The sequence below is a fragment of the Phyllopteryx taeniolatus genome, chromosome 9, assembly GCF_024500385.1.
Source record: "Phyllopteryx taeniolatus isolate TA_2022b chromosome 9, UOR_Ptae_1.2, whole genome shotgun sequence".
NCBI lineage: Eukaryota > Metazoa > Chordata > Actinopteri > Syngnathiformes > Syngnathidae > Phyllopteryx > Phyllopteryx taeniolatus.
In genome coordinates, this window is record NC_084510.1 from 5,645,698 (window position 1) to 5,671,641 (window position 25,944).

At 42.7% G+C, this 25,944-nt stretch overlaps 1 protein-coding gene across 4 annotated transcripts in view; it reads right to left on the reverse strand.

Moving 5' to 3' along the window:
- Window positions 1-25,944, reverse strand: part of LOC133483989 (contactin-4-like) — a 266,693-nt gene that overhangs the window by 81,623 nt on the left and 159,126 nt on the right. For all 4 annotated transcript variants that reach the window (XM_061785986.1, XM_061785985.1, XM_061785983.1 and 1 more), the window contains exons 10-11: window positions 19,285-19,414; window positions 16,957-17,107 (exon numbers count right to left, since the gene is read on the reverse strand). In XM_061785986.1, coding sequence (XP_061641970.1) covers window positions 16,957-17,107; window positions 19,285-19,414 — 281 coding nt within the window. The remainder of the gene's footprint in view (window positions 1-16,956; window positions 17,108-19,284; window positions 19,415-25,944) is intronic.

A 25,944-nucleotide genomic window follows, 5' to 3' on the forward strand; every position in this document is an offset into this window, starting at 1 on the left:
TACATGGAGAGTAACAATTGATAGTATTTTTAAGTTACACGACACAAAAAGAGTATTATAGCTTTAGCATAGTCAGCTAATTTGAAGACATAATTCATAGTTAATTGGCAAATGTACCCCACCAAATCCGACCTATTTGTACCAATCAGAAATGTTCATTTAATTTTAATTTTTCAATTTAGTCCATCTGTCGATCCATTTTCTTTCCCGCTTATCCTCACTAGGGTCGCGGGCTGCTGGAGTCTATCCCAGCTATCTTTGGGCGGGGTACACCCTGAACTGGTCGCCAGTCATGACAGTAAATGCCATGAGAATGCTGGACTCCCATAATATTTAAAAGAGATTGTGCACTGCACTACACATCCTCGAGTGTAAGTGTCGATGTAAATATTTGATGCTTGTGTAGTGATATGGTCTTGAAAGAGATAGTAATACAATACATAGCAATACCGATATTTTGATGAAAGTAGAATATGGAAAATTGCATCATAATATAAATCCAATTCATTAAGTGGACTTACAGTGGATATGATGGGACCAATGGTTCTTTTTTTTTGGGGGGGGGGGGGGGGGGGGGGGGCGCTACTGAGCCACTCTCTTTACGAAATAAAACATTTAATCTGCTGCATGGACGTGTATGCTGGTGGGTACCCATGAATTTTGGTGTCTGCAGCTGCCAGCATCTCTAATCCTCAGTTTGCCCCAATTTTCACTCAGGGGGCCTCCTAACCCATATAGCTACAGCCAAGATGGAGAATTGTTGGCAAAGGTAATATAAAAAGCAACAGTCAGCGGTCCATAACAGACGTTGGTGGTTGTAAAGCTCTTCTCCTAGCAAAGTAATGAATAAGTCCTTCTGGACACATATGCTTTCAGTGTTTAGGCCTAACATTGCTCTCCCTCACTGCAAACCTCCACTGAGAGGCAGAATTCCACTTCACCACCAGATGTTCTATTCAACTCCAGATGATGTAATTAGAGATTTGATGAGAAGAAAAAAGTGGTTAGCACGATTTGAGCATAATAAACAATGTTGATAGCATGGAGGCTCAGAGTGATGGAAGTTTGTACTGCCTCAGAGTTACACAGTAGTAAGGATTTCCATTATAATCCTGCATTTAATTCATCACCTATTAATACATTTGTTTCAGTGGCGATCAATTCCATGTCTGCCAATCTAAAATTTGCATGTCTGATATTCAAGGACACACACTATCGCAAATTTACTTTTCATTGCTTGTATACAAATATTTAGTTCTCAAGAGTGCCTGTCCACTTATGAAATGTGGAATTACAGAACTAAACAATCTATTTCAGAAAATCTGTACGTGAGCCATTCTGAATTTTACTGGATTGTGGCGTAAGAGTGTGGCCAATTTAGAAAAAAAATCACCCCACACTAGGTCTGCCATTTTCAAGTGAGGACTACATGGAAGCACTATCCTGACAGTCGAATGGTAAACACAAGCTACACGTTTGACAATATACTTTATGTACGCAAAAACGTAGCTACCCTTGGTTGTCATGATAACAAAAAAACCCAGTTGGCTTTGGTTGTGTAGTACAGGGTTTGGGGTGAGCAGTGGCAAATTTCCATGGAACAGAACCGCCCATCCCCCCAAAAATGAGTGATTTCAACCAGTGTTATAAGTTGATGTTAGGTATTCTCTATTTCATTACTGTTTGTGTATTTGACCAAATAATGTTTAACTTGTGAAAAAAAATGCATTTATTCCTTTAAAGGTCCTGTATTTTGGCTATTTAGACCTCCATATAGTGACTCTCTAACATGGACTTAGTATAAAAGTGTCAATTTCATTTAAAAAACCGAGTGTCCAGAAATGGCCCCTCAGACAGCTACTTCTGTTTGACCCTGTTTTGTATCCGCTTTGTCCATATTTGGCTAAGATGGCCCCCTTTCGTCTGCTTGGTTTCTTCCATGTAGAAGACTTGTGAGAGCACACATATTTGTAATGGTGAGAGCACTGGCTCGGGAGTGGAATGGGAACGTGGAGATCTTTGCTAGTGACGTAGATAAGCTCGAGAAATTTCAATGACCTGATTTCAGGCTTCTTGGCAAAAAAAATGTCTGGAGCTCAGGAATGAGTGGACAGTTTTAGTTCATATTTCACATGTTTAATGAGGCTCCATAGAGACAATATTACATCCCAAATACTAGAAAAAGTTAGTTTGGTAGAATATGTCCCCTTTAAATATTTCTCAATTCAAGACAAATCTAACAAGGAAAGAGGGCACAAGATGGCGTAAGTAAATCAATGCAAATCTTGCTGCTTTCCTGGCACTGATTCTTTCTGAAGACCGCCTAGTAGAACAGATGGGCTCATAAATGCTGATCACTCTCCAAGACATTTTGTCTTTTACGTGACCATCATGACTATTTGCACTGCCAGAGTAGGGGGATATATAATGTGCAAGAGGGATAGCAAACCTCTGGGTCACGACTACAGATGAAATCTGGCCAATCCAGCAATAGAAAACATTTGCCTCTCTATAGACTACGCAACTCATAGACACCCATGTCACATATAGTGTTGGTATGCTCCTGTATCTTCTCACTTCACGTTAGTGAGCAATTTAAAACATACATTTTCAGTTATTAATTGTAGGAAATTAAACACAAAATATTATTTGAACACAGTGGCATGAACTGACTGAGGGAACATCCTGACAGTGACAGTGGGCACATTTTCGTTCATTCCATGACATGCATAAACACCCCTGCCCAGCCAACCAAAATTATCCGAAACCAATTATGTCATTAAAGCAACAAAGCAAAAAATATTACATTACAGTTTAAAATGAATAACGTGTAAGAGAACAATTATCCAGTTAAGAAGCATAAAGGAGGTAGAATTCTTGCTTAAACTCAGCTAAACACACCACCTGTTATTTATCTGTACTCACAGAGCTCGACATTGCGACCAAATTGGTCCTTTTTTTCAACTTGTGCGATGAAAAATATCATCTAGTTGCACTTGCCTGAGTGCTCTCCGTCTCGATCATTATTATGAAATCTATTTGAGTTGTCTCTGCATTTACGTTTTGGGAGGAGATTATTTATACTTTGAGAGGTAAACAGGACATCTTTCAAGAAGTTTGGGGACGATTTCTGGACTATGTTAAACACAAGGACACCTATTAGGATTATTAGCATTTCACACCGTCACTGATGGTGTAGTGGTACACTCGCCTGACTTTGGAGCAGGCAGCGTGGGTTCAGTTCCCACTCAGTGAAGGTGTGAATGTGAGTGTGAATCGTTGTCCGTGTCTATATGTGCCCTGCGACTGACTGGCGACCAGTTCAGGGTGTAGTCCGCCTTTCGCCCGGTCAGCTGGGATAGGCTCCAGCGTCCCGCAACCCTAACCAGGATAAGCGGTGTTGAAAATGGATGGATGGATAGCATTTCACACCTATTAGGTGAACCTGGGACAGAATGAGACCCACTTATGAAGACATTTTGGACAATATTGCAAATTTTTAATGACTGTGACTGGGTACCCTTACAGGATGTGACTTAAAGTTAACCAGATTTATTAGATTTTTGTATACAGTGTCCATTTTCCATTCCGCTGGAGCCTATATCAGCAATCTTCGGGTGAGAGACGGGGTACACCCTGAACTGGTCGCCAGCCAATCGCAGGGCACATAAAAAAAAAAAAACATTCGCACTCACATTCACACCTACTGGCAATTTAAAGTCTTCAATCAACCTACCACGCATGTTTTTGGGATGTGGGAGGAAACCGGAGTGCCCGGAGACAAGACAACCCACGCAGGCACGGGGAGACAGTCGGCCACCATGCCGCCCATATATATATATATATATATATAAATATATATCTACATAAGATAAAACTGTCACGTTTGACAGCTACTATCTTATTTCATAAGTACTTGTTCTTGCATAAGAAATGATATGAAACTAAAGCTGACTTTGTCATCATCATTTAACCTTCTAGGCGTGAAAAGACACACGGAAGTGTTGGCACTTTTTCCCCATTTGATTATATGCGAGTGCTTCCAATTACCAGTATCTAGTAGGGTTACGTAACCTAAATGTGTCGACTGTTACGACGTGTACAGCACCTTCACTGTCGGCAAACACTTTGCACTGCACTAATCTGTTCAGGCCCTTATCTTTTGTCTGTATGAAGTATTTACTCGATTTCCCACCCACGAACATCTTGTGCACCGACACTGACTGCCAAAACAGCATATCATTAAGAAGCCGATTGAGTAGCGTGGCAGAATAGCGCGTGATGATAGAGCCAATCACAAAGTGGCAGAATGGCACATGACCAGAGAGAGCCAATCATAGGGGACAAATTTAGAAGGCGGAAGAAAACAACTATTTGACCAATCCGGCTTCTGCGGTGATTACGAAAATTATACTGTTTTGCAAAAAGCAACTGCAACGTAATTACATACTTTCTACCAGTAATATACAGCTTAATATCATTGTGTTTTTTCATTTGCTGTTGGGATTTTTCATTTGCTGTTGTGTTTAGTTATTTGTTGTTGTGATTAGTTATTTGCTGTTGTGTCCTTCGATTTGCTGTTGTGTTTAGTTATTTGTCATTGTGATTAGTTATTTGCTGTCGTGTTTTTCTAACTTGCCATTGTGTTTAGTTATTTGCTGTTGTGTTTTGTACTTCAGGGCCACCGTACAAAATGTCTTTACCTTTAGGTGTCCAAAATTAAGTTTCATGATTTGTAACGTTTTATAGACACTAATTACATTTTTTGACATACAGGATTTTTTTCTCTGATTGCTTAATCCATGGCGGCACGGTGGACGACTGGTTAGAGCGTCAGCCTCACAGTTCTGAGGACCCGGGTTCAATCCCTGGCCCCGCCTGTGTGGAGTTTGCATGTTCTCCCTGTGCCTGCGTGGGTTTTCTCCGGGCACTCCGGTTTCCTCCCACATCCCAAAAACATGCATTAATTGGAGACTCTAAATTGCCCGTAGGCATGACTGTGAGTGCGAATGGTTGTTTGTTTCTATGTGCCCTGCGATTGGCTGGCAACCAGTTCAGGGTGTACCCCGCCTCCTGCCCGATGACAGCTGGGATAGGCTCCAGCACGCCCGCGACCCTAGTGAGGAGAAGCGGCTCAGAAAATGGATGGATGGATGGATGCTTAATCCATGAAAATTAACACAAATGCATGGGTTCTTTTACAAATGGTCAGTCTTTAATGCCACTGCAGAGACCCTCATTATGTAGTTGCAATACACCGGAGGGATCTGTGAGCTGAAGTGGCAGGATGCAGCAGCCATTTTGCATTCACACAATAACAGGCAGTCTTGTCTGAAAAGAACTGTATCTCAATGGGTCACCACCATTTGCTCTGTTAATAAGGATTGCCTTTACTATGAATGCCTACAATTTTAAATAATCAATAACATCTTGAAAATAGGACTTTAAGTGTGGCTGTTTCAGCGTGGGAGACATTTACCCATATACAGTAAAATCACCAGCATAGAATAATTGACAAATTACAATTATTTTCTATAAGTGTCTTTACCGTTATTGATCAAATTATATGAAAATAACCAAAATTCAGATGATGGTAACTTGCCCAACACTGTTGAACATATACATAATTTAGATTTGGTTTTATTTTTGCAATATATTACATTAAGGTACTTTGGCATTGTGCATACAATATCTCCGAGAATTTTACTGGAAAATTGTGGGTACAAAATCAAGACGACGAAATGGGACTTTGTCTTGGGGTATTGTGTTATTGAACTAACTAAGTACTAATCAAGGAGTAATTGCAACCTAATTGTGAAAGTCCATCCATCCATTTTCTGAGCCGCTTCTCCTCACTGGGGTCGCGGGCGTGCTGGAGCCTATCCCAGCTGTCATCGGGCAGGAGGTGGGGTACACCCTGAACTGGTTGCCAGCCAATCGCAGGGCACATACAAACAAACAACCATTCACACTTACGGGCAATTTTAGAGTCTCCAATTAATGCATGTTTTTGGGATGTGGGAGGAAACCGGAGTGCCCGGAGAAAACCCACGCAGGCACGGGGAGAACATGCAAACTCCACACAGGCGGGGCCGGGGATTGAACCCGGGTCCTCAGAACTGTGAGGCTGACGCTCTAACCAGTCGGCCACCATGCCGCCTAATTGTGAAAGTAAATATGCTAAATAAAAAAATTAAAAAACAAGAACCAATACACATTTAAAATTACATCTTTGAACATCCTCTATTTTGACTTGTGCCATTGTAAAAACAAGCGGCATCATAACCCAGTGAAATATCAAAGGATTTACCATAGCCACACCCAAGCATTTAAAACCTTTCTTCAGAGAGGCACACATCTTCTCCAAAGGATTGACTGGTCCACTGCAAATATTTGCATGACTAGCAATGCTGATAGAGCTAAACACAGGAGATCTTTACAAGATGGTGTGATTGGGGGGTGGGTCAACATCAGGACGTCAGCATATCCTGTAGCGCCTCATGAGAGGCAGTTGATGGAGTGATTTTGGAATGAGGCGGCTAACCACACAAGCCCTCCTGCTTGTGACACATTGAAATGGTGTGCCGCCTTTAAAAAAAAAAAAAAAATTTTTATATTTTTGTAGGCTGCTCTTTGTGGCTGACATGGCCCAATTACAAACCTTACCCCGCATTGCACTCTCAGCTGGTTTATTCCAGCTGATGTCATCTAAACGATGTCCCTGTAGGTTTGTCTGGGGTAGATAAGACATCCCCCTTGCTCCACTGCAGCAAAAAAGGGGAGGCTGCTGCTTGTGAAGATGGATTACCCAACTGGTGACACTGGTTCCCTCTCTGCCAGAGTCACTGTGGAGTGCTAAGCCAATTTAGGCAATTAATCTTCGACAAAAGGGGTTCACTGCCACCTCATATTAGTACCTTTTTATGGAGGTGCAAAACAAAAATATCTGCTCAGATACACACACATAGACATAATGTCCATTTGTGCAAATTCAATGGGAATAAACATATATAAAAGACATACTTAAAATACCGATGTAGTTTGCAGTAATTTGTGACAATGATCTGATTTTATTAGGTTTCCCAAGTCTCCAGAACTTGGTTATTGTATGAAGCCATTTCCATAGGAAATGCTAAATATCATAGCTGAATAGCTTGCAGTAATAAGTAATATAATTTGCTGGTGTCTTGCAGAATCCTCATATCTCCAGTCATCACTCTTCAGGAAACAAACAAACAATCAAACACAAAAACGGTATGTTTGTTGAGCCATTAACATTGCATCAACAAAGAGACCAAACCATTTTCAACACTTTATATAGGTTAATAATGAGACTTTACACAATTTGATTGGCCTGATCGATATATTTGAATCCCAAAACTAGTTTATTTTTAACCTTGTCGCATGTCTTTTGATGTAGTACTGTAAATATCTGACCGCCAATAAATTCATTTTTTAAAAAAACATGTCAGCGGTGTGGGACAGACAACACGTCTAAAGCTAGGATCAGACTAAAAGACAAATTTGCCAGACTACTGCAATAAAATCTTGCATTCCGATATCACCGCATCCCGTTTTTGGGCTCTATCTTGTCAACTCAAATGCGACCGGATACACTCGTTACCGTGGCGACGACAACAAGAGTGGATCGTGCCGACTGTATTATAAGAACAAAATGGGGAAAAACGTGTGTTGGTGGTCACCAGTGCTCAGGAGTGGAGGTTCGTTTAAGGCTTGCTTCAGGTATGTTCACGTACTTTTATTGTGGTACAGCTCGCAAGCAGGCAACAAAACGTTATGTACCTTGTAAGCTAGTGCTAGCACTAACGGTTGTGCGTAAACATGCTGCCGTTCTGTCGAATTCGGTGTGGGTGAAGTAATTTAATTATAATAAAGTAATTTAATTACAGTAAGTTAGCACCCATTATTTCTGTCATGTTGTAATGTTGGTTTGACCTGACTTATTAGAATACATGACCTGACTAGAGCAGTTATTTCCAACCTTTATGGAGCTAAGGAACATATTTTACAATTGAAAAATCTCACGGAACACCAACAAACAAAAATGTCACAAAATGTGGATACATTAATTACTGTATGTACTTCCTGCCATCTAATAGAAGACCATTCGTTTGTTCTGTCTGTCACTATGCTTCACTGGCATAAATAGATGAACAGAGACACATTATTTATTGTAAATATATTTTTTTAGCAATTAAGTACACAAGTATATCCAGTAAATGAAGAGGTCATTTAAGTAGACACATTGTTCCATCTTGTGATCGGATCGGTGATCGGTTATCGTTTTTTTAAACTCGCTGATCGGTGATCGGCCCCAAAAATCCTGATCGTGTAAATCCTATTAATAATTTGAATAACATTCCCACTTGGGGACTGATTAATAGTACAGATTTTTAAAATGGGAAATTGACCAAATTTGGATATACTTTAGGAGGTTTTGGCCTAATGCTAGCGAATTATGAACTTTAGAGCAGTGATTCCATCGCACATTAGTGTTCTATGAGAGCTCATCAGGTGTGGTGTGGGAAACTATACAATTTCACTTAATTGGTCTGAAAAGGATTATTTAATTAATGTATATTTGTTCATCTATCTATGCCATCTGCCATGGCTCAATAAAGATTGGGAAACACTAAGAAGAGAGAAACAGTTGTGGTTGAAGACTGGTTTGGCTTCCGCGGAATGAGGCATTGTCTAGTAAAATACATTTGTCATTTTGTATTTAAAAAAATTTTTTTCCCAAGAGATAGACATCATTTAATTTCTTGGGGGGAAAAAAAGAGTACTGTATATTTCTCAACATCGAAAGCAACAGGGAACGCATAAAATAAATCCATCTAAAAGAGCCTCTGCAGAGTATCAGTGTTTATTTAGAACCTTTTTAACTTTGAGAAGAACTCCACTGTTGTTGCCATGGATACACCAAACCATCCAAAGTAGTGGTGAAAAATAAACCCTTAATCCATCTATTTTCCCTTTCATTTTTTACAGACTAATACGTTATCCCAGTGATAGCAATTGCAAGCAAATTATTTTCATCATAACACATTTATCACAACACTTGATCTGTGCTTTAAATGTACAGTAAGTAATAATTGACAAGTACACATTTCAAAGAAGGAATAATCGGAGGGGGGGGGGTAGCTGAAAAACGAAAAAGTAAACACGCACTGGTGTCACTTTACAGAGAAACGCAGAATCTGTTAATCTCTGAGTGGAAATAGTCACGATACGGTGAGGTTGAAACGTGCAATCAAGCTGTCACAGGTGAGTGAAGGGCACCAGAAGCAAAACCACTGTGCAAATTCTCTATCACTTTGTTTGACAAGCAACAACACTGCTTTGTATGTATGCAAAACCTGGCAACACACTGTGCTCACACAGATGTGCTGTCCGAAGGGAGTCATGCTAGAGAGGTGACACCAATTGGGTGACCTGTGTGCAACGAGGCCACCGGGCCAGAGATCAAACAGGAGGGCATGTCGCATCTCAGGAGTTGAACATTAGACAACCTTATGATTTCTGATTGTTATCCACAAAACTTGGATTTGTATCAGAAGTTTGATTAATTTGATCTCACTGGCCGTTTTCATCCCCACTGAGGTGAAAAGTACTTGATTAGCACATTGAATTTAGACAGCAGATGGCTGCTTTGGCCAGGAAAAGCCCATTAACCACGACTTAGGGCTCATGCTGCTTTTTCATTTAGCTGCTCTGCAAATGTTCTCACACATCTGAGGAATACATCACAATCTCCACGGGCTGACTGTATTTTTTTTTTACATTATTTGAAAGTAGTATTAATGTGTAAATATTAATACGCCCAGACTTTCCTCTCCCCAGCCACTTCATCCAGCTCTTCCGGGGGGATCCCGAGGCGTTCCCAGGCCAGCCGAAGGATGTAGTCTCTCCAGCGTGTCCTGGGTCGTCCCCGGGGTCTCCTCCCGGTGGGACATGCCCGGAACACCTCACCAGGGAGGCGTCCGGGAGGCATCCGAATCAGATGCCCCAGCCACCTCATCTGGCTCCTCTCAATGCGGAGGAGCAGCGGCTCTACTCTGAGATCCTCCCGGATGACCGAGCTTCTCACCCTATCTCTAAGGGAGAGCCCGGACACCCTGCGGAGGAAACTCATTTCGGCCGCTTGTATCTGGGATCTTGTTCTTTCGGTCACGACCCACAGCTCATGACCATAGGTGAGGGTAGGAACGAAGATCGACCGGTAAATTGACAGCTTCGCCTTTCGGCTTAGCTCTTTCTTTACCACAACGGACCGATACAAAGTCCGCATCACTGCAGACGCTGCACCGATCCGCCTGTCGATCTCCCGTTCCATTCTTCCCTCACTCGTGAACAAGACCCCAAGATACTTGAATTCCTCCACTTGGGGCAGGATCTCATCCCCGACCTGGAGAAGGCATGCCACCCTTTTCCGACTGAGGACCATGGTCTCAGATTTGGAGGTGCTGATTCTCATCCCAGCCGCTTCACACTCGGCTGCGAACTGCTCCAATGAGAGTTGGAAGTCACGGCTTGATGAAGCCAACAGAACCACATCATCTGCAAAAAGCAGAGATGCAATACGGAGGCCACCAAACCGGACCCCCTCTATGCCTCGGCTGCGCCTAGAAATTCTGTCCATAAAAGTTATGAACAGAATCGGCGACAAAGGGCAGCCTTGGCGGAGTCCAACCCTCACCGGGAACGAGTCCGACTTACTGCCGGATATGCGGACAGAACTCTGACTCCGGTCGTACAGGGACCGAACAGCCCGTATCAGGGGGTTCGGTACCCCATACTCCCGAAGTACTCTCCACAGGACTCCCCGAGGGACACGGTCGAACGCCTTCTCCAAGTCCACAAAACACATGTAGACTGGTTGGGCGAACTCCCATGCACCTTCGAGGACCCTGCCGAGGGTGTAGAGCTGGTCCACTGTTCCACGGCCAGGACGAAAACCACACTGCTCCTCCTGAATCTGAGATTCGACTTCCCGACGGACCATCCTCTCCAGCACCCCTGAATAGACCTTACCAGGGAGGCTGAGCAGTGTGATCCCCCTGTAGTTGGAACACACCCTCCGGTCCCCCTTCTTAAAAAGGGGGACCACCACCCCAGTCTGCCAATCCAGAGGCACTGTCCCCGATGTCCACGCGATGTTGCAGAGGCGTGTCAACCAGGACAGCCCCACAACATCCAGAGCCTTTAGGAACTCCGGGCGAATCTCATCCACCCCCGGGGCCCTGCCACCGAGGAGCTTTTTAACTACCTCGGTGACCTCAAACCCAGAGATAGGAGAGCCCGCCTCAGAGAACCCACACTCTGCTTCCCCATGGGAAGGCGTGTCGGTGGAATTGAGGAGGTCTTCGAAGTATTCTCCCCACCGACTCACAACGTCCCGAGTCGAGGTCAGCAGCGCCCCATCCCCACTATACACAGTGTTGGTGGTGCACTGCTTTCCTCTCCTGAGACGTCGGATGGTGGACCAGAATTTCCTCGAAGCCGTCCGGAAGTCTTTCTCCATGGCCTCACCGAACTCCTCCCATGCCCGGGTTTTTGCTTCAGCGACCACCAGAGCTGCATTCCGCTTGGCCAGCCGGTACCCATCAGCTGCCTCAGGAGTCCCACAGGCCAAAAAGGCCCGATAGGACTCCTTCTTCAGCTTGATGGCATCCCTCACCGTTGGTGTCCACCAACGGGTTCGGGGATTGCCGCCACAACAGGCACCGACCACCTTACGGCCACAGCTCCGGTCGGCCGCCTCAGCAATGGAGGCGCGGAACATGGTCCACTCGGATTCTATGTCCCCCGCCTCCCCCGGAACATGAGCAAAGTTCTGTCGGATGTGGGAGTTGAAACTCCTTCTGACAGGGGATTCTGCCAGACGTTCCCAGCAGACCCTCACAATACGTTTGGGCCTGCCACGTCGGAGCGGCATCTTCCCCCACCATCGGAGCCAACTCACCACCAGGTGGTGATCAGTTGACAGCCTCTCTTCACCCGAGTGTCCAAGAAATGCGGCCGCAAGTCCGATGACACGACCACAAAGTCGATCATCGAACTGCGACCTAGGGTGTCCTGGTGCCAAGTGCACATGTGGACACCCTTATGCTTGAACATGGTGTTCGTTATGGACAATCCGTGACGAGCACAGAAGTCCAATAACAGAACACCGCTCGGGTTCTGATCGGGGGGGCCGTTCCTCCCAATCACGCCCTTCCAGGTCTCACTGTCATTGCCCACGTGAGCATTGAAGTCCCCCAACAGAACAATGCAGTCCCCAGCGGGAGCGCTCTCCAGCACCCCCTCCAAGGACTCCAAAAAGGGTGGGTACTCTGAACTGCTGTTTGGTGCATAGGCACAAACAACAGTCAGGACCCGTCCCCCCACCCGAAAGCGGAGGGAGGCTACCCTCTCGTCCACCGGGGTGAACCCCAACGTACAGGCGCCGAGCCGGGGGGCAATAAGTGTACCCACACCTGCTCGGCGCCTCTCACCATGGTCAACTCCAGAGTGGAAGAGAGTCCAACCCCTCTCGAGAGGACTGGTACCAGAGCCCAAGGTGTGTGTGGAGGCGAGTCCGACTATATCGAGGCGGAACTTCTCGACCTCACACACCAGCTCGGGCTCCTTCCCTGCCAGAGAGGTGACATTCCACGTCCCTAGAGCCAGCTTCTGTAGCCGGGGATCGGATCGCCAAGGTCCCCGCCTTCGGCCACCGCCCAGCTCACACTGCACCCGACCCCTATGGCCCCTCCCACAGGTGGTGAGCCCATGGGAAGGAATACCGGTACATGTAATTTATATTTAAATTTATTTATGTGGAATTTACATTTTGTTTGTGTGTAACAGACCTGCACAACTGTCTCACTCGCGAAGGACCAGATGCTGGGTGATTGAAGTTTGCTATGGAAATTGGGAGTGGTTGCTGGAGAGGTGCCAGGCCAGTCGCTGTAACTGCTCTCCTTTTGTGCATGTCCATAAGGATCTTATATGTTGACGCATGTACTTCAGTGTTTACATCATATTCACTATAACAGGGTGTAAAAAATGTATCCCTTTTTATCATACAGTATATACTATCCTCAGTGAAATAGTCTAAAGCACATTAAGCCCCAGTGTCCCTCATTCCTAATTTTACCATACAAGTTGAACCTCTTTGATTGGAAAACCCCATGCACAGTAAATCCAGATAAACGATGTATAAGGAAAAAATAGATTAAAATCTTATTAATATAAACTATGTTTTTAATGTTATACAATTGATACAATATTTTGTCTTATGCGACTGGCTTGCGACCATTTCAGGGTGTACACCACCTCTCACCCAGCTGAGATAGGTTCAGGTACACTCATGACCCTAGTGAGGATAAGCCCTATGGAGAATCGATGGATGGAAAATGAAAATATAGCATGAATCATCATTATTAAAATTAACTATTTTAAATGGTTTTATATACAGATTTTTAATGTTATTTCCCCTCCCCCTTTTGATGTTTTAAGGATCAAATGTGGCCCTTAAGCACCTTTTGTCTTCTGTGTTCAGCTGTTTTGCTATTTAACACCTTGTTCAAAAGAATGCCAGTATTATTAATATAATTTAATGTTAGCATTATGCAACTGAATGGAGAGCAAAAAGCTGAAAGTCTTTTCATAGACATGTTGAAAGATTCCAAATTATTCTATTAGGCGAATTATGGTTCAGGTGGTGGAGTGGTTCGCTTTCTGGATGATATTACCGGTAGTTGCCTCTGAGTCTGCATGATCAGATCATGTCATGATTGTGATCATGACAACTTACCTTCAGTAGAAACATACAGTACAGTATGTATACCATTATCATTGTGTGAATGAGGCAAGTGCCTTAAAGGTACAAAAGTGCCACATAAATCCACCCTATTTACCACGTTGCTTTTCAACACTAAAAAAAATAATAATAATAAGATTGACGGCACCCTAGTGTGTAATTTCAGGCTGCATTTTTGTAACAGGCGTTATGCAAAAACACAGGGAATTGGTATGGAAATGATGCTGTCACACTCTTCAGCTGCCTTTGTTTCTGTGACTGCCACCACTGATAACTGGCATTGTATTATACCCACAATCCATATCTTAGACAGTCTTTAACAAAATTGTGTCAAAGCACACTAATGCATGTATTAACTTTAACATGTTGTTAACTTTGTTTTAATGAACCAAGTGTGTCGGCATTCTTGAATAATTAATGTAATGTTTTGAGCAGATGGTGGACAATAAAAGGTATATCGTAATTTCTCGTGGATAATGCCCATCCATGTATAATACGCACCCCCAAAGTTGACCTCAAAATACTGGAAAACCCTTCTACCTATGTATAATGCTATTTTACAATGCATGATTTTGCTTCTACCCATATGATCAAAACATGAATATATTATCTATATTTTGTTAGTTTTTTTTCAAATAATTATTCAAAAGTTAAGCACTTTATTTGAACACTTCCAGCTTTAGCAGGGACGCCCAGACTTCCCTCTCCCCAGCCACTTCATCTAGCTCTTCCGGGGGGATCCCAAGGCGTTCCCAGGCCAGCCGAAGGACGTAGTCTCTCCAGCGTGTCCTGGGTCGTGCCCGGGGTCTCCTCCCGGTGGGACTTTTATTTTGTAAATTAGAAAACACACAGTTGTGCTCACATGTTTGATTACCCAGGCAGAATTTGTAAGATGGTTACAATTCTTTCAAGAAAACATGAAGGACCAGGAAAAACACATTTAATTTTATTTTAGTGGGATTCAAATTAAACGGACAAGCATTTCAGAAAAGCATTATCATTAAACAAACCATAACCATGAATAAATTAATTATGGTAGTTGTTCAGTCATCAGTTATATTAAAAAAAACAACAACAACAATATTTCAGAAATTCTGCCAGGGTATGTAAATTTATGAGCACAACTGTTCATATATGCAGTCTTAAGTACCCCTATCACATTGGAATGAAAGTGTACAGCTTTTCATAACCACTAGATGGCGGCATACATTTATAAAATGTGTGGGGGGGAAATTTTTTATTTGCCCCTAAACATATGTATACTGCGCACTCTTTTCACAATTTTTTTTTTATTGATATGAGCAGGTCAAAATCTGGTGGCTAAATTAGCCATTCAACTGCAATTGTGTTGATTTTAATGTAAAAATGTAAATGCACAGTTTTGAGGCACATTGTTAGGTTAAGGGAAGCTTGTCATTGTACCGTACTAGAAAACACTGGTTTGCTTAAAGCAGTGATTCTCAAAGTGTAGTACTAGTACCATTAGTGGTACGTGGGTTCCCTCGAGTGATACGTGACAGAATCGCTGAATCAAATGTTCAAATGTGCAAGTTACAGTGGGCTACAATAATATTACAATATAAGGGGGCAAAACGTTGACAACTGTCAAGGGGCCCTGAGCATTTAGGGCCCCCCTGGATGTCCAACAGGGTGCCCAAACATCCCCCCTTCTACCCCGTCGACAAATAATTTCCAGAAGGAAATCATTTTCGATTGCCTGGGTGGGTTTTCTCCGGGCACTCCGGTTTCCTCCCACATCCCAAAAACATGCGTGGTAGGTTGATTGAAGACTCTAATTTGCCCGTAGGTGTGAATGTGAGTGTGAATGGTTGTTTGTTTCTATGTGCCCTGCGATTGGCTGACGACCGGTTCAGGGTGTACCCTGCCTCCTGCCCGAAGAAAGCTGGGATAGGCTCAAGCAGCCCGAGACCTTAGTGAGGATAAGCGGTAAAGAAGACGGATGGATGGATAGCTATGCAGATGACACACAGTGTCTCCAGATGACTACAGTTCAATTGAGGTGTTGTGTCACTGTTAAAACAGATAAAATCAATGACTAAAACTGCCTTCTACCATCTGAAGAACATATCCAGAGTGAAGGCTTACATGTGTCAAGCAGACCAGGAGAAGCTCTTCCATGCTTTTACCTCAAGTAGACTTGACTTTTGTAATGGTCTTCTGACTGGACTCCCCAAAAAGAGCATTAACCAGCTGCAGCTCATTCAGAATGCTGCAGCTCGGGTTCTGACCAGAACAAAGAGGTCAGAACATATTACTCCAATTCTAAAGTCTTTACACTGGCTTCCAGTTCGCTTTAGAATCTATTTTAAAGTTCTGCTACTGGGCTATAAATCACTAAACGGTTTAGGTCCTGAATACATGAAATAAATGCTAATGGTATATAAACCCAGTAGGGCTCTGAGATCTACAGACTCAGGTCAAGTAGTGGACCACAGAGTCCAAAGCAAACATGGTGAAGCAGCATTTAGTTATTATGCTGCACACAAATGGATTAAGTTGCCAACAGAAGTGACGTCAGTCCCAAGTGTGAATGTTTTTAAGTCCAGGTTAAAAACATTTCCACTTTTAAATGATATTTCTTGCACTGTACAGTGTTTTAATTATACTTTAATTTTTTCCTCTGTTTTAAATGTTTATAAGCTGTTTTTTTTCTTTGTGTTGAAATGCTTTTAATCATGTAAAGCACATTGAGTTACCTTGTGTAAGAAATGCACTATATCAATAAATTTGCTTTTCTTTGCTTTTCAAAGTTAAAAGGTAAGGTTAATCACTATCAACCATGCATTTCTGGCATAATGACATTGTGCGCTTAGCATCTCTGAGCACCAATTCAACTCCTGCAATGTGCACGTTTGATTTAAAAACATGTACGATTTATACATCAACATGGTACTCATGAAAAGCCACGCACTTCCTTCAGAAAAGAAATCTGCTAATTAACCACATTGTTTACAAACTGCAGGGGTTAAAGATGGTTTATAATCCTAATTTTATGATACAATTAGAATAGATTTCCACATTCTGCTCTGAGCAAAAAGTAATGTTACTTGGAGGCAGAAGTCTAGTAATCTTCTCAGGGTATCAAATATAACAATTGTGGCAGTTACCTTTTGCTTTCTTTCAGTGGTTCACTGCCCTTCCTCCAAGAGATCACACCCCACGGAGACATCTTGGGTTTGCACTCAATGAGCATATCTCCTCCAACCTTGACCAACGTCTGGCTCCTCAACTGGTTATGAGAGAAATCTGGAGCAACAGCTGAGACAGGAAGGGTATATTTGAGATGTCATACAAAATACAGTATATTAAAGGCTTCTGAAAAAAAATCATCACACAAGCACAAATATTTTTAGCTCAATGGCAATTAGAGCGATTGCATTTTCTTTTGGTGGCATTGTTGTTGTTTTTTGTACCGTCTTTCTTTTTCGTGGTGACTGAGCTTCAATGTGGTTTGGATTTGTCTCTTCTTTCTACCTGTGACAGATGACAGATGTTCTCCTTTTTCCAAATCTATTTTCAGGCCAGATAACAGTAAAGTATGTTACTGTGTCTTGGCTATGAGACTGCAGTGAAGTAACAAATAAATTATTTCTGCCAAGGTTACATCTTTCTGAAAGCTAAAACTAAACAATGGAAAAAACTCTGGCACAACGGAGATAAAATACTTTGGTGCAGAACAGAAAAAGTGCAGATACTCCAATTTAAACAAGATTAACATTGAATAACAATGTGAGTATTAATTTCAATTTGAAAGATTAAAAGGCAATAATTAAAAAATTACACAAATTTGTAGCAATTCACAGTGGTCCTTCCATTGTCCATTAATCCATTCATTTTCGATAGCACTTGTCTTTATTGTCACAGGTGAGCTGACCATCCCTGCTTAGTTTGACTCACCAGTCAATAGCAAGGCACATGTAGACAAACAACCATTCACACTCACACCTATGAGGAATTGAGTCTTCAATCAACCTAACTGGCATGTTTTTGGAATGTAGGAGGAAGCCGCAGAAAACTCCACACACGAGGGGTTGAGCTGAGATTCGGAACCAGGACCTTTGACTAAGCGGTTTCACCTTGACATTGATTATTTTAAAGGTTTTGCGACATTCTGAAACCAGTCCTTAACATTTTGTCTTACTTTGTCTTAAACCATTGCATTCTGCACACTGACTCCAATTATCCACGTAGTCAGAATAGCCTTGTTCAGACAGGCAGCCCCAGGTCTGATATTTGTTACATCCACATTCACTCTATTTACTTCATGAAGTTTGAACAGCAAAGGTCACATGAAATCCGCTTTGAGCAAGATGGTTCCTCAAAAACATTTGGAGATCTGAAATAGATTGGTTTTCTTTGTGCATCTTCAGTGCGGCTGCTCTGGGATGTCAAATCTGCATCACTTGTACACAGATGTAGTGGAGATGGCTCAGCAGAAGTGTAATTTTAGATAATACACACAGACTGAAATGGAAGACAAAAAAAAAGCACCACCAGTCCTACTTCCAGTTGTTGCTGCTTTGAGGATCAAATCTCTCACTGATGCTACAGACTGCTCTGAAAGCATCTCAACGTATCACTACTTGCATCTAATGACTGCCCCCCCCCCCCCCCCCCCCCCCCCCCCCAAACACACACACACACACACACACGTGGTGACAAAGGAGTTAAGCAATGCAACTTGAAAGTACGTGGTCACATATGTGTCATACTCAACAATTTATACTAAAAGAGTTGAATTTGGTTCAGCATTCATGTGAATGAAGATATGCAAAGGCAGTTTGTGTTTTTGTGTCCACTAGAATTAGCAAACTGACAGGACCGCACAAGACGTATTCTGCAGCAGATGTTATTTTCCAATAAACAGTAAAGATAATTTAGGGCTTCATTTCCCTCTTTTTTAATACTTATGTTGTTTTTTTGTATTTTTCATTGCTCATTCATTCACATTTGTTTATGATATTGCCAGCCAACGTACAGACGCTCAAGTCATTACCATACAGTAGGAACCCATGCAGACAAGAACAGTACAGTACTATTGTGTGAAAGCAACAAATCTGATTGAGTCACTTACAAATGATGTGTGTACGTTGGACAGTAGAGCTTCAAGATCTGATCCAAAGAATAAGATTTGCCTGCAGTCTGAACAAAGTCAATGTGTTGGATGATTGTCAATGAATGTATGCTAGTGCAAGGGCAAAGGGTAGAGTGACAAGCCTCACACGGCAGATAGGCTGGGCTTGTAAACCGAGAAACTAAAGTGTACACTGCATATCACTGTCAATAAGACGCCATCTCCTTTTAGTGTCCGATAACACAAAGGCCAAAGGTCATCAGTAAAACTGTCCAAATGAAGAGGATGGAGCAAACCGGTATGAATGCATGCACACGTCACCAAGCTGCCACATACAACACACACAATTACATGATCTTACCTATAACTCGGAGTTCTGCATTGGAGTAGACCTCACCATACTTATTCCCAGCAACACACTGGTACATTCCTGTGTCCAACGGGGTCAAGCGACTGATTACCAAAGCCCCATTGCTCACCTGTATGCGCTCCTATGGACATAGACACATGCCATTAATACGCCAAGTTCCCACAGCTCATCTACATAAAAACAGCCACAGGGCCAGAAAATAACAGGCATGGCAATAAATCTAGGATTTCATCACTAATGGAGGGAAAGGCTGGGGTGGATGGAGGCAGGCTAGCAGAAAATGACCCTAATCAATCTGCATGTTTATGAGAGTGAAATAAAACCATGCCCTATTTATATCATTGACTGCACCACAGGGCCTGTTTCCTCTTCAGCAGTAGGGGGATAAGGAATACCGTGACATCTAAGGGTGTACTATATTGTGAAAATTGCTTTTCTGATATGGGTTATACATACCACGTGATCCCTGCATTACTCTTTTGTTATCTTTTAAGAGTTTGGTTTTGTTTGTCTGCTGGCAGGACTTGTCTGCTGGCAGGATTTTTCCCCTCAGTGAAACTAGAATTTACACTAGAGATGACTGGCCAGAATGAAATAAAACATTTGTATGGGCAGTGCAATCCTTCAGCTTTTCTATCGATTCCTTTACAATGCACTTTTTTATTCATTTTCATACAAATTTTTGGGGCTACCTACTCTTGCCCTTCATTTTCTATAGTTAATTTGGGATCTCACAGAATGTATGCTCTGTATTGGAGGACTATCTGAATTGCTTCAACTCTACTCAAGGAAAATAAGACACACTAAGCAGAAATAAAACAAGGTTGACTGACTCAATGAAGGTCCAAAGACTAATACTGTATCGGAAAAAAGCTGCATTTTTATTTCCCAGAAGCTGTGTGTGGAGGAAAGACAAATTGGTTAATTCCTTTGATTTAGCATCACGCGGCATCAAATTGGTAGTCCGGTAATTCTGAAAGAAATTAAATAGTAAGGTTGTTTACACTGCAAATTTATTATATCTTAACAAGATTAATTGTCTTAAATCTCATCAAATTATCTTCTCCCTCTGGTTTTAAAGGGTTAAATACCAGTTAACAGATTACTGTGTAAGATTATTCCACTTATTTCAAGTAAATATCACATTTTGTTCTTATTTAGTCTATATAAGTTGGTCGTTTTACATTTATTTCAAGAAAAGAAAGTTTTCATAGTATTTTGAACAATATCCTTTCTTAAATTAAGATTTCTGACATCTTATTTTTTCCCCCTTGAAATAAGAGAAGTCACTCCCATATAACTTGAACAAATTAGGATGGTTGGAACAGTTCAGCTCAACTTCCAAAAAGAATGGACATCTGATGTTTAAACATGTATAATGTTATTATTTCTGTGAAGACAATCAACACATTCAGGAATATACCAATTAACAAAGGAGATGAGAGGAAGCTTCAGTGGATCTAAAAAGCCTACACACCCCTGTTCAAATGGCAGGTTTATGTGATATACAAAAATGAGACCAAGATAAATTATCCATCCATCCATCGTCTTCCGCTTATCCAAGGTCGGGTCGCGGGGGCAGCAGCCTCAGCAGGGAAGCCCAGACCTCCCTCTCCCCAGTCACTTCATCTCGGTCTTCAGAGGGGATCCTGAGGCGTTCCCAGGCAATACGAGAGACGTAGCCTCTCCAGCGTGTCCTGGGTCGTCCCCGGGGTCTCCTCCCGGTGGGACGTGCCAGGAACACCTCACCAGGGAGGCGTCCAGAGGCATCCTAAACAGATGCCCGAGCCACCTCATCTGGCTCCTCTCAATGTGGAGGAGCAGCGGCTCTACTATCCCGGATGACCGAGCTTCTCACCCTATCTCTAAGGGAGAGCGGAGGAAACTAATTTCGGCCACTTGTATCCGGGATCTTGTTCTTTCGGTCACGACCCACAGCTCGTGACCATAGGTGAGGATAGGAAAGTAGATCGACGGTAAATCGAGAGCTTCGCCTTACGGCTTAGCTCCTTCTTTACCACAACGAATCGATACAAAGCCAGCACCACTGCAGACGCTGCACCAATCTGCCTGTCGATCTCCCGTTCCATTCTTCCCTCACTCGTGAATAAGACCCCAAGACACTTGAACTCCTCCACTTGGAGCAGGATCTCATCCCCGACCCGGAGAGGGCACTCAACCCTTATCCGAATGAGGACCATGGTCTCAGATTTGGAGGTGCTGATTTTCATCAAAGCCGCTTCACACTCGGCTGCGCACCGCTCCAGTGAGAGTTGGAGATCACGGCTTGATGAAGCCAACAGAACCGCATCATCTGAAAAAAGCAAAGATGCAATTATGAGGCCACCAAACCGGACCCCCTCTACGCCTCGGCTGCGTCTAGAAATTCTGTCCATTTAAGTTATGAACAGAATCGGTGACAAAGGGCAGCCTTGGCGGAGTCCAACCCTCACCGGAAACGAGTCCGACTTACTGACGGCAATGCGGACCAAACTCTGCCTCCGGTCGTACAGGGACCGAACAGCCCGTATCAAGGGGTTCGGTACCCCATACTCCCGAAGCACCTCCCACAGGACTCCGCCGAGGGACATGTTCGAACGCCTTCTCCAAGTCCAGAAAACACATGTAGATTGGTTGGGCGAACTCTCATGCACCCTCGAGGACCCTGCTGAGGGTGTAGAGCTGGTCCACTGTTCCACGGCCAGGACGAAAACCACACTGCTCATCCTGAATCTGACTCTTTTGTGATTAAGGGCTATACAAGACTTTGAAAGTCTTGATCCTGCCAAAATAGGCACTAGGTAGACCTGCTTTAGTGAAATAAATATACTAAGAGAGAACATATATGTTGAGGAACACAAAATATACTAGGCCCCACCTCAACTCAGGTGCTGTGGTTGAAATGTAATCAGAAATGTGTGGTAAACTTTATCCAAGATAAATTATTTGGAAACTGTTTTTCCACAATTAGTTAACCGAGAAGTTGTTCCTCAAAATCAACTAGAGAAAAAAACTCTTTTTAATGAGAATGTGAGTGTGTTCAGAATTAAGCAATGACATTCAGTCATGTTACGCTAAAGTCCCCACACAACTTCTACCATTTTTTGTGCCTCTGATCTCAGCAGTTCTAGAAGGCTTTTACCAACAATTTTACCAACTATTTTTTTGTCACATCTTACAACACAAGCGTTGGTCCACAGAGAGCTTCCACAGCCTCAGATGGGTCATATATTTGCAAGGGTATTAGTCAGAAGAAGGGTACAAAAAAAATTCCAAAGTATCAATGTCATGTCAACACAATGTTGGGTGGAATTGATGACACATAGGGTAATTTTTATTCTTTTAAAATATTGATGAATGATGAAAAAAATGGGTTCCAAAAAGACAAAAGGGGACTTTATTCATCCTGGGCAAAAGGGCAGGTGCTTGAGCACCACATGGGGTCTATGTGTGCATGAGCCTGTTTTAGTCATTCCGTGCGCCTGGGTTGTCTTTTTTTTTTTTTTTTTTTTTTTTGGGCACTGGCAGATAAATTATGTTTTTTTCTATTTGAAAGTGGAAATATTATGTTAGTCTTAATTGTTATAATGTTCTAAGAGCTGGAAAATGGACTTTTTATGCTGGCAGCTAGTTTTACTTAATATTTACGATAACCCCAATTCCAATGAAGTTGGGATGTTGTGTTAAACATAAATAAAAACAGAATACATCCATCCATTTTCTGAGCCGCTTCTCCTCACTAGGGTCGCGGGCGTGCTGGAGCCTATCCCAGCTGTCATCGGGCAGGAGGCGGGGTACACCCTGAACTGGTTGCCAGCCAATCGCAGGGCACATAGAAACAAACAACAATTCACACTCACAGTCATGCCTACGGGCAATTTAGAATCTCCAATTAATGCATGTTTTTGGGATGTGGGAGGAAACCGGAGTGCCCGGAGAAAACCCACGCAGGCACGGGGAGAACATGCAAACTCCACACAGGCGGGGCCGGGGATTGAACCTGGGTCCTCAGAACTGTGAGGCTGACGCTCTAACCAGTCGGTCACTGTGCCGCCAAACAGAATACAATGATTTGCAAATTATGTTCAACCTATATTTAATTGAATACAAAGACAATATATTTAATGTTCAAACTGATAAACTTTATTGTTTTTAGCAAATAATCATTAACTTAGAATTTTATGGTTGCAAAACGTTCCAAAAAAGCTGGGACAGGGTCATGTTTACCACTGTGTTACATCACCTTTTCTTTTAACAACATTCAATAAACGTTTGGGAACTAAAGACAGTAATTGTTGAAGCTTTGTAGGTGGAATTCTTTCCCATTCTTGCTTGATGTACAGCTTCAGCTGTTCAACAGTCCGGGGTCTTAAGAATTTTATGGCTGCAACACAGGCTAATTGGGAACAGGTGGGTGCCATGATTGGGGATAAAAGGAGCTTCCCTGAATTGCTCAGTCATTCACAAGCAACGATGGGGCGAGGTTCACCTCTTTTTGACCAATGTGTGAGAAAATAGTCGAACAGTTTGAGGACAATGTTCCTCAATGTACAATTGCAAGGAATTTAGGGATTTCTACAGTCCATCTACAGTCCATAATGTCATCAAAAGGTTCAGAGAATATGTAGAAATCACTGCATGTAAGCAGCAAGGCCAAAAACCAACATTGAATGCCCTGACCTTCGATCCCTCAGGCGGCACTGCATCAAAAACCAACATCAATGTGTAAAGAATATCACCATATGGTCTCAGGAACTCTTCAGAAAACCAATGTCAGTAAATAGAGTTTGGCGCTACATCCGTAAGTGCAACTTGAAACTCTACTATGCAAAGGAAAAGCCATTTATCAACAACACCCAGAAACGCCGCCGGCTTCTCTGGGCCCGAGCTCATCTAAGATGGACTGATGCAAATTTGAAAAGTGTTCTGTGGTCCGACGAGTCCACATTTCAAATTGTTTTTGGAAATTGTGGACGTCGTGTCTTCCGGGCCAAAGAGGAAAAGAACCATCCGGACTGTTATGGACGCTAAGTTCAAAAGCCAGCATCTGTGATGGTATGGGGCTGTTTCAGTGCCAATGGCATGGGTAACTTACACATCTGTGTTGGCACCATTAATGCTGAAAGGTACATACAGGTTTTGGAGAAACATATGCTGCCATCCAAACAACGTCTTTTTCACGGACGCCCCTGCTTATTTCAGCAAGACAATGCTAAACCACATTCTGCACATGTTAGAACAGCGTGGCTTCGTAGTAAAAGAGTGTGGGTACTAGACTGGCCTGCCTGCAGTCCAGACCTGTCTCCCATTGAAAATGTGTGGCGCATTATGAAGCGTAAAATACGATAACGGAGACCCGGAAGACACGACGTCCACAATTTCCCAAAAACTATTTGTAATGTGGGTTATAGGTTGTTTTTTACACTGTGGTGTGTGTATTTTGTCCATGTCAGTTTCTCACCCGATATACTGTAGTGGCATGAGTAACTTATCACTTTGTATGCCATGTCTCCTGCTCTTTTATTTATGAATTTCTGTCTTAATTGGGATTTTGATTTTCTGTAAAATTGACTTTCTTGGTTGTTTGGATTTTTGAGCAGAATGTGTTTTTAATTTCCTTGCTTTGTACTCCTCTAGTTTAATTTGCAACTGGGGGAATATACCAGGTGGCACGGTGGCCGACTGATTACAGCGTCAGCCTCACAGTTCTGAGGAACCGGGTTCAATCCCCGGCCCCGCCTGTGTGGAGTTTGCATGTTCTCCCCCTGCCTGCGTGGGTTTTCTCCGGGCACTCCGGTTTCCTCCCACATCCCAAAAACATGGGATTGGAGACTCTAAATTGCCCGTAGGTGTGACTGTGAATGAGAATGGCTGTTTGTTTGTATGTGCCCTGTGATTGGCTGGCAACCAGTTCAGGGTGTACCCCACCTCCTGCCCGATGACAGCTGGGATAGGCTCCAGCACGCCCGCGACCCTAGTGAGGAGAAGCGGCTCAGAAATTGGATGGATGGATGGATGGATGGATGGAATATACCATACAAAACGGGCCACTTTGAATTGTTGAACTATGACAACAATACAGCTTCTTTCTCATTGGAATTAGGATAGCAACAAATTATTATTTTCTCACATATTTTACTCAGATGTAACAGTAAAATAAGCATGTAGCATGAAGTTAACAGTCTAACACATAGCCTGGTTTAAAAATTACTAAAATGCTTCATGTGACTTACAGTGATTTATTGATATAATTCTGTCCAACCAAATCATAAACATTTCAGGAAAGACAAAATATTCAGACAGATAACAAAATCTGCCATGAACAGGAACTAGATCTTCCTTTCCCCACTCTTTCTTATGTATGTCATTGACCTTTCCCTGTTCCTCCCATTACAAGACTATGGTTAATGGTGGCCTTTCAAACACTGTAACACACCTTTGCTGATAAATCCATTGTGCCAAACAATCTGAATATATCCATTTATTGGCTATGTTGAGGGGGAACTTCATGGCTGCACAAAAATCTACTGTCAGTGTAACCTTGTAATGAAGCATTCAGGATGGTATTCCAGGAAGCAGGTTAAACTCAGACTTCCTCTAAACCTGAGCAACTTGATGCACAAGTGAATGCAAAGTCTGAACGCACTACCA